The sequence below is a fragment of the Microtus pennsylvanicus genome, chromosome 1 (genome assembly GCF_037038515.1).
Source record: "Microtus pennsylvanicus isolate mMicPen1 chromosome 1, mMicPen1.hap1, whole genome shotgun sequence".
Lineage (NCBI taxonomy): Eukaryota > Metazoa > Chordata > Mammalia > Rodentia > Cricetidae > Microtus > Microtus pennsylvanicus.
The window spans coordinates 152,756,500-152,766,483 of NC_134579.1; the positions used below are offsets into that span (position 1 = coordinate 152,756,500).

Consider the following 9,984-nt stretch of genomic DNA (forward strand, 5'->3'; position numbering starts at 1 on the left):
CTTTATTCTTTTATCAATAAAAAAAAAGAAAAAAAATAAAGAAAACCTTAGTACACTCAAGAGGAGGAGGAGGAGGAGGAGGAGGAGGAGGAGGAGGAGGAGGAGGAGGAGGAGGAGGAGGAAGGGTGGCTACACCTAAGCCTGCTTTCCAAAAAAGTCAAATAAAGCTAGGACCTTACTTGGCCCAGGACCCCTGGAACCCAATGCATTTTCTTTGCCTGATGTGGAAGGACTAAGGAAAGTGATTTTGAAGATTGTTAACACTGGGCTAGTGACATGGACCAGTGTATAAGTAAGTGTCTATTGTCAACCTTCAGCCCTGACTCGTATCCATGTGATAAAAGGAGAAAACTGCCTCCAGTAGTTGTCCTCTGACCTCGATGAGTGTGCTGTGACACATGTGAATGTACACACATAATGAAGAAAATAAGTGTAATTATTATTATTAAATAAATGTATCTAAATAAAGAAGCGTAAATGAATAGATGTACTTTAAAAGTTGTAATGAAAATGGCACACATAGGAAACGAACAACGAAATAGTAGTACACATTTGAAATTCAGAACATGAGACTATGAGGAAGAGGATTATAAAATAAATTCCATGCAGATGTACACAGAGAGACCCTTCACAGAACCTTCAAACATTGTAAATATGAAGATTATTTCACATACAAATATAAAGAGGAATAAAGCAAAACCACATGTCAATTTGTATTTCATATGTGTAATGTTCATACATGTATTGTTTTTGTTTTTACAAGACAGGGTTTCTCTGTGAAACAATCCTGACGTCCTGTAGCTCACTTTGTAGACCAGGCTGACCTCGAATTTAGAGATCTACCTGCCTCTGCCTCCCGAGTGCTGGAATTAAAGATAAGTGCCACCACTGCCTGACCATTCATGTGTTTCTTACATGTAATCTTCATACAGTTCCAAAGATGAGGACAGAATGGGGGAAACACTGATTGGATTATAGAAACCTCATCCATCAAAGAACTGATTTCACAGTCTACTACCTGACCTAATCCCAGCCTTGAGAAAGTCAGAGCCTGAAGAAGGCAGTTCCCCTTCCTGTGGGGTTGTGCCAATACAACCATGTCATGCGGAGTACCTGCCTCCAGAGGCCACACCCTGTGTTTCCTGTCTCTCCAGGCAGTCTCCCGTACCTCTGCTCATAAACACAGTTGCAGCTTCCAGGAGGAGATGCCATGACCTTCACATTCCTGCTCTGTGTGGGTGAGATGTGGAGATGGGGAGGGGATAACTTGGTCTAAGACTGATGCTGTCCCACAGTCTCTCACAGGGCACTCTCTTTCAGGACTGACTCTGGGCCTAGGGACCCAAGTGCTGGCAGGTGAGTGTATGCAAATGCTCTGACCTTTGCTTCTCATCATTCCTGGAGCCATGCTGGGCAGTGAGGCTAGAAAATGACATAGGTGTGCTAAACCTGGGGATGGCTGGAGTATTGGGGTGGGGGCATGAAATCTGAGGATGACTCTCCTCGGTCATAGCTGTTCATTTCCTTACAGGGACTCTCCCTAAACCTATCCTCAGAATACAGCCAGACTCTGTTGTATCTGAGAAGGCTACAGTGACTATCGTGTGTGAGCCAACAGGAGCCAAAGTGTACAGTCTGTATAAAGATGGATATAAATATTTAAGTCCCACAGAGATTCTACAGAATTCTATTGACAAGGCTGAATTCACCATCTCAAACATAGAATATCATCATGCAGGACGATATAGTTGCCAGTATCAGACACGTGATGGATGGTCAGAACACAGTGAACCCCTGAAGCTGGTGGTTACAGGTGAGAGGACACACAAGGTCCACAGCCTTGGGCTTGATGGTAAAGAAGTGAATTTGTTCAAAAGAACTTTCTCCAACACCGTGAAAGACGAGCCCTTGAGAACATTTAATTGATTCCACTTTCTCTCCTAGGAGTCTACAGGAAACCCAGTCTGTTAGCCCTGCCTGGTCCTGCAGTGGCTGAAGGAAGAAATGTCACCCTCCAATGTGCCTCAAAGGAGCAATATGACAGGTTTGTTCTGATTAAGGAAGGACAAAAGAAGCTTTCCAGGATGCTGAACTCACAGTATAAAAACTCTACTAGGCAGTTTCAGGCCCTGTTCTCTGTGGGCCCTGTGACCTCCAGTCAAAAGTGGACATTCAGATGCTACAGCTTTAACAAGAACAGCCCACTGGTGTGGTCAGAACCTAGTGACCCCCTGGAGCTCCTGTTTTCAGGTGAGGAATCCAAGACTTCCCCTAGAATGATGTTGGAATGATAGAGGTGCTCAGAGAGGTCTTGGTGTGTACTGTACGTGAGGAGCCAGGACTCCTGAGCCCATTGACACAGAGTAAGGGAGGCAGTGGGACCCAAGATGCAGAATCCAAGGCAGACAGTGACAGCAAAAGCCCTGCAGGTCCAGGACAGAAAAGAATCTTCATGGAACCTTCTGGCATTTTGGCTCAGCTCAAGTACCAACCACAAGAGCTCAAGGAACCCACTGATGAGAGGGAGGAAAGACTGTAGAAGTCAGAGCCCTTAGGGGATTAGGTGAACATGGTCTACACAATCAACCATGCAGGAAGCATGAGAGCTCACAGAGACTGAAAGAACAACCATGGAGATCACATGAGTCTGCTCTAGGCCCTCTGCACACATGCTGTGGTTGTTTACCTTAGGTGTTTTGTTTTATTCTGTGTAGCTCCTTATGTCCTGTAACTGCCTGTGTAGACCAGGCTGGCATTGAACTTCCAGAAATCTGCCTGTGTTATTTTCCTGAGTGCTGGAATTACATGCATGCACCACCACTGCCTGGCTAGCTTGGGGATTATTTTAGACTCATAACAATAGGAGTGGGGCTGTCTCTGACTCTTGTCTGCATGTGGGATGCTTTTTTCTTCTTTTTCTGGGTTGCCTTGTCCAGCATTGATATAAGAATATGTGCCTATTCTTATTGCATGCTTTTACATTCCTTGTTGGAATAATATCCCTGGGAAACCTGTGTTTTCTTAAGGGAAACAGAGGTGCAGTGGATATCTGGGAGAGGGAAGAGGTAAGGCTACTACTATTAGGATGTATTGTATGAGAGAAGAATAAATTAAAAGGAAAAAAAGGGTCATCCACAATGTGACTTTCTAAGTGCCGCTTTCAGACAAACTCATCTGCTTCTTTCCTACTTCCTTGCAGGGGCCCTCCACAAACCCACCATCAAGGCTGAGCCAGGCTCTGTGATTGCAAGTGGAAGTACAGTGACTATCTCTTGTCAGGGGACCATGGATACAGAAATATATATTCTGCATAAAGAAGGAAGTCAGAAACCATGGGGTACACAGACCCCAGAGGAAACTGAGAACAATGCCAAGTTCTCCATCCCTTATGTAACAAGGCAACATGTGGGGCAATATCGCTGTTACTGCTACAGTTTGGGTGGTTGGTCAGAGCGCAGTGACACCCTGGAACTGGTGGTGACAGGTGAGGGGACAGGCAGGGTTTCAGCCCGAAGCTCTGCTCTCAGTATTCCCCTCCCACTGTCTAGCCCTGGAGAGCACTGTGGCTGTGTGGGCCCATATAACAGGCTGCTCATTCTGTCCTAGGAATCCACAAGGGTAAACCCAGGCTGTCAGCACTGCCCAGCCCTATGGCGACTTCAGGAAGGAATATCACTCTCCAATGTATTTCATGGAAAAGATATGACAAGCTCATTCTCACCAAGGAAGATCAGAAATTCCTCAGCTCCATGAACTCACAGTACATACACAGTATTAGGCAGTATCAAGCCTATTTCTCTATAGATCATATAACTCCAGATCATAAAGGGACATTCCGATGTTATGGTTACTACAAACAAGCTCCACAGATGTGGTCAGTACCAAGTGACCCCCTGGAAATACACATCTCTGGTGAGTCAGACCCATCATTGACCAAATATTTTTGACAGCCTAGCCCCTTGCCATGGATCTGTCCTGCTGAGTAGTTGCAGGGAAAAAGTATAAAAGAAAGAGCCAAGTGACGGATCCAGATCCTGACAGCTGGGAAGAAGCAGTGACATGTGTAGGACAGGATGAGAGGGGATAGGTGTTTGCTAAAAGCTAGATCCCCAGTCCATAGTCTGTCACCTCCTCTCTAGGCCTGTCCAAGAAGCCCTCTCTGCTGACTCACCAAGGCCATATCCAGGACCCTGGAAAAAACCTCACCCTGCAGTGTTGGTCTGACATCAACTATGATAGATTTGCTCTGTACAAGGTAGGGAAAGACAACCTCACACAGCACTATGTCCGGCGGAGCCAGGCTGACTTCTCCTTGGCAAACTTCCCACTGGGATCTGTCAGCAGCTCTACCGGAGGCCAATACAGATGCTATGGTGCTCACAACCTCTCCTCTGAGTGGTCAGCCTCCAGTGATCCCCTGGATATCCTGATCGCAGGTAAGGAACTAAATAGATACTATCAAGCACCTAGGTTCAGCATGAGTTCTCAGGGGGAATTTTAGGAGGTGGTGGCTGGGATGAGGGATAGGGATCTTATTTGGGAACAAATGCAGAGACAGCAGAGCAGGAGAATGGCTCAGGTAGAGAACAAAGATGGAGTTCCAGGTGTTGAGGACAGATACAGGTTATGTGTCATCTCAGAACATTAAAGGTAGCCTTTCTGTTGATGGAGCTGTGGGCTGCGTTCCTGCCACCCAGCTCCCGGTCGCCTGGCTAGCTTATGCCCCGAAATAACAACACACAAACTGTATTCATTTAAACACTGCCTGGCCCATTATATCTATCCTCTTTTTAACTAACTCTCACATCTTGACAACCCATTTGTAATAATCTGTGTAGCACCATGAAATGGTGGCTTACCGGAAAGGATTCTAGTGTATGTCCATCTTGGGCTGGAGCTTCATCGCGTCTGCCCTGGAGAGGAGCGGCATGGCATCTGGCTCACTTCCCTTCTTCCCAGCATTCTGTTCTGTCTACTCCACCTACCTAATTTTCTGACCTATCAGACCAAGCAGTTTTCTTTATTGATTAACCAATGAAACAACAGATTGACAAATGACCTTCCCACATCACCTTTCATCATCCTTTTTCTCCTTAGGACAGCTATTTTTCACTCCTTCCCTCTCAGTGAAGCCTAATTCAACAGTATACTCAGGAGACAATGTGACCCTACTCTGTCAGTCAACATACAAGGTGGACACTTTCATTCTGTCGAAGGATGGAGCAGCCCACCCAACCAAGAGACTAAAATCAAAGTTCCAAATGTGGATGTTTCAAGCAGAATTCAACATGAGTGCTGTGTCCTCAATGCTCTCAGGCACATACAGGTGCTATGGTTCTTGGGACTCATCTGTCTACCTGTTGTCAAACTCCAGTGCCCCCGTGGAGCTCACTGTCTCAGGTGAAGTGACCCTAAATTGTCATGGTGACTTAGAATCCAAACCCTAGGAGAGCCCTTGACTTGGGTGGGATTAAGGGGACAATGGGAAAGGTTAGTCTGAAGGCACTTTCCCTGCCAGAGAAGATGATGCCAACTTCAGTCCTTCAGGTAATGTCCACTCCATTCTCTATTTCAATCTAGGTTTGAGGTAGGCAGCATGAGGATCTTGGGAAGATTACAGGGCAGATGTAGGACAGTGAGGAGGACAAGACTTGGGTTAGCATCTAACACTCACCCTCCTCTTGTTCTTTTTCCTAGGATCCATTCGACCCTCCAACCTTCCACCCTCAAGGCCCAAGCCAACAGCTGGTGAGTATCAGGCACCTAAAAGCAGGAAGTATGTTCCACCCCCAGGCAGCTTGCTTACTCTTAGCCCAGTAAAATCTTCATTTCTCTGTCACTTCAGCTTGTTAGTTCACAACAGAGACCCCAGAGGCTCAGGCTTTAGTTGTGCTACAGAAGGTGGAATCCAGAGAAATATGTTTAGGTCCAGGCAGATAGTTAGGAAAACAGGGAACCCAGACATTCATCTTCCCATCCTGCCAATATGGTTCTGAGAACAAACCTCTCTACTGCATGAAGTCAGGCCCCAGAAGGCTACAAAATTGTTGGAATATGGAACACTAATGGACAATAGCAAGTTGTGAAATTGAAATAACTGCTTCTGAAGATACAGAATTGAAATATTCTTTTTCTGGATAGCTACTTCTCTGCATAAAAAAGGAATAAGTGTGGCCCATACCTAAGTTTCTTTCAGTACTGGCCTTGGCTGTTACTTCTCATTACAAAAGAATCCTCCAGACTCTGCAGTGGATCTGTCCCATAGTCCCCTAGTGGTTGTAATTTGTGCAAGAGTGAGGCACTGGGCTATAGCAGGGCATTCAGACTCCTTCTTCTAGATCATGGGACATAGTTCTAGTATTCTCCATGAGTTCTGTGACCTCTACTCTCAGGAGAATCTAAAGGTTCTCTGAATACCTCAATGCATCTCTCTATATGCTGTATTTTGCCAGTGCTCATGTAAAATTCATGGTCCCAGGTGAGGTGATGCAGATTTTTTCTGAACTGAAGGGGTATCTCAGCATCCTCCATGTAGAGCAATTGTTGGCTAGGATTGGGTTACATATGATGTAGAGGGTCAGCCAGATTGGTATTTATCAACATCATGATAGAGGACCACATGGATATTTCTAGGAATTCTTATTACAGTCCTTCCTAATGGAATCCAGAAGGTTTAAGGCAGTCTAAAGGAGCATCTTGAGAGGCCACAGACAGATGTAGGATACTAAGCAGAAACCAGCCCACAGTGCTGACCTTTGTTCATCACCCACCACTTATCAGTATTTACAACCCTTACTCTCAATGCATCCATGGCTCACAGAGTCTCCAGAGGAAGAGGTAGAGGTAGTCTTCTTGTAATAAGCATTAATCTTGCCTTGCTATATACTCATTCTATCAAAACAGATTCACATCTCCAGCTCAACCCTACCCGAAAGAATTCATAATGAACACCTGAACATAGCAATTATCATATTAAGCAAAATAAAATCCAGCAGTCTCAATCACAACCTATTGCTTTGTAAAATCTACAACTTTTCCCTACATGGTGAAATAGGGGTCCTGAGACTGTATGGGCTCTACATTCTTTGAAGGTTGACAGCTAAGAATATCTCCCACATGCCCTTGGTGTGTTGATCTGACCAAGAGAAGCTTTGGGATTAGGACATGCATGGCCCCTCCACTACGGACCCTGGAATCTCCTAAAGTGGTGAGAGATCTGTACCACTCTCTCCTCATGCTGCAGCCAGTCCCATTTGTCTTAATATCTACTACTTGTAAATATTACAAAAGTTAGGATTAGAAATGTCAGTCTTGAGAGCTATGCTTAGTGTGAGACAGTCATGTAATCCTGTAAACCTAGTGACTTGCCATGTATACTCTTTCCTAGTTCACACACACAAACATACACACACACACATCACACTTTTGAGATCAAGGACTGCAAAGCAGTCTACATAATTCTTCTCTACACCTTGATTCTACATTACTCAAAGAAAAATGAAAAACACAAGGTGATCAATATACACCAAAAAGGTGTGCTCCTATTTGTAATTTCTTGGTCTGATGTGGGGACGAACATCTCAGGAACTTTAACACCAAGACACAGGTTATCAACCTTAGAAGAAACCATATCTAATCTCTGAGAATATAAGGAAGTTTCTTCTCACTCAACCCTATAAGGTCCCTGGGTACTCATAAGAGATCAGAGTAATATTCAGATCAAAGGAGAGATGGGAGCATCTAAGTATAACAATAACAAACACTCAACAAAAACATACATTTGGGAAATCATCCAAAACTGAGGATGTATGTCAGATAATCTCTGTTGAGTTCACCAGAGAAAACATACTCAGAATCGTCTGTGGCTGCTTGGTGCAGTGACTCAGGATCAATACCAGTGATGTCTTAACAATGTATTCTACTTTGAATTTTCTGTTTTCATTGGTGTTTTCACAGGGACAGTGAATGAACTAATAAGAATATGAGGGAATGCAGCTATGTCAAGGGAAAGATTCATTCCAGAAACTCATTAGTTTATAGAATGAGAATGATGGATATTTACATTAAATTAAAAAGTGGAACGCAAAAGAAACCCTCAGCTCTCTTAAGCACACCCACATCATACTCTTCTGTTCTCAGGATCAGCTGAGACTATTAGTGCATTCTAGAACATGTCAAAACCCAAGACAGGTGAGAGATTTAAAACTGAAAACCCTGGAAACAGGGGCCAAATTCTGTCCAGGGAAGGTAGGGACTCTGGATAGAAATTCATTTATCTTGGGAACGTTAAGTTCTCTTGAGGGAATTTTGACCATCACTAATCTCTGCAATTTCTTTTTCTACAACCACCGCCTCAGAAAACCAGGATCATACAGTGGAGAATGTCATCAGGATGGGGTTTGCTGTCATGATCCTCATAGTCCTTGGGTTTCTGGTCTTTAAGGCTTGGGGCACCCAGAGACAGAGTCAACATGCTGCTGAGATGTAATCAGAAGAAAAAGAAGTGCACATTTCAAGATTTCAGAGCCTGGGAAACAAATCTTATGATCCATGTTTTCTGTAAAAACAACAACAAAAGAAGAAATCCATTTCTTACCACTGAGTAGTACTACATTGTGTAAATGTGGCACATTTTTGTTATCCATTTTTCCATTGAGGGGTATCTACGTTACTTCCAGGTTCTGCCTATTATGAATAATGCTGCTATGAACATAGTCGAGAATGTCCTTGTGGTATAATTGAGCATCCTTTGGGTATATACCCGAAAGTGGTGTTACTGGGTCTTGAGGTAGATTATTTCCAACTTTCTGACAAACCACAGTACTGATTTCCAAAGCATCTGTACAAGTTTGCACTCCCACCAGCAAGGGAGGAGTGTTCCCTTTACCCCACATCCTCTCCAGCATAAGTTGTCATTACTGTTTTTGGTCTTAGCCATTCTTACAGGTGTAAGATGGAATCTCAGAGTTGTTTTGATTTGGATTGCTCTGATGTCTAAGGATGTTGAGCATTTCCTTAAGTGACTTTCGCCCATTTGAGATTCATCTGTTGAGAGTTCGCTGTTTAGTCTGTACACCATTTTTTTATTGGATTATTTGTTCTTTTGATAACCGGTTTCTTGACTTCTTTGTATATTTTGAATATCAGTCCTCTGTCTGATGTAGGGTTGGTTAAGATCTTTTCCCATTTTTTACACTGCTGTTTTGTCTTGTTAACCATGTCCTTTGCTTTTCAGAAGCTTCTTAGTTTCAATTTATTGTTTATTAATTTATTAATTGTTTCTGTCAGTTCTGTGTTACTGAGGTTAAATTTAGAAAGTAGTCTCCTCTGCCAATGCTTTCAAGTGTACTTCCCATGTTCTCTTCTTTGAGGTTCAGTGTGTGAAATTTGCAGGCAAGTGAATGGATCTAGAAGAAAAAATCCTGAGTGAGGTAACCCAGACCGAGAAAGACAAATATAATAAGAACTCACTCATAAGTGGCTTTGAGACATAAAGCAAAGAAAAAAACAGCTTACAGTCCACAACCCCAGAGAACCTAGATAACAAAGAGGACCCTAAGAGAAACATACATGGATCTACATATGAAGGAGAAAAAGACAAGATCTCCTGAGTAAATTGAGAGTATGGGGGTCATTGGGAAGGTTGGAGGGGAGAGGGGATGAAGGAAGAGGAGCCGAGAAGAATATCTAGTGCAATAAAAACAATTTAAAAATGAAATGAGGATAACTATGTTTTTCTGGAGTGGGGGAGGGGGGAGAAATGGAAGGTGGGGAGGAGGTGGAAATTTTTTTCAATATATATATATATATATATATATATATATATATATATATATATATGAGAAAAAATCCAGTTCTCACATTGAGGAACTGTTGTGACAGAGTCTACAGGGAGCAAATATGTTTTGGGTACAGAAGAAGGTGTGAGTGTTGTGATGAGATCATTCCTCAGCAAATGAATGTACATCCCTCCACCTTCTGTGG

The 9,984-nt window shown here is 43.4% G+C and overlaps 1 protein-coding gene across 1 annotated transcript; it reads left to right on the forward strand.

Annotated features, from left to right (window-relative positions):
• Window positions 1-276: 276 nt before the first annotated feature.
• LOC142858793 (paired immunoglobulin-like receptor B) lies at window positions 277-8,488 on the forward strand. The gene is made up of 10 exons (XM_075988568.1): window positions 277-292; window positions 1,532-1,813; window positions 1,945-2,250; window positions 3,200-3,484; window positions 3,607-3,912; window positions 4,140-4,436; window positions 5,098-5,400; window positions 5,698-5,748; window positions 7,601-7,606; window positions 8,358-8,488. The coding sequence occupies exons 1-10, from the start codon at window positions 277-279 to the stop codon at window positions 8,486-8,488; spliced, it is 1,983 nt and encodes a 660-aa protein (XP_075844683.1).
• The last annotated feature ends 1,496 nt before the right edge of the window (window positions 8,489-9,984 follow it).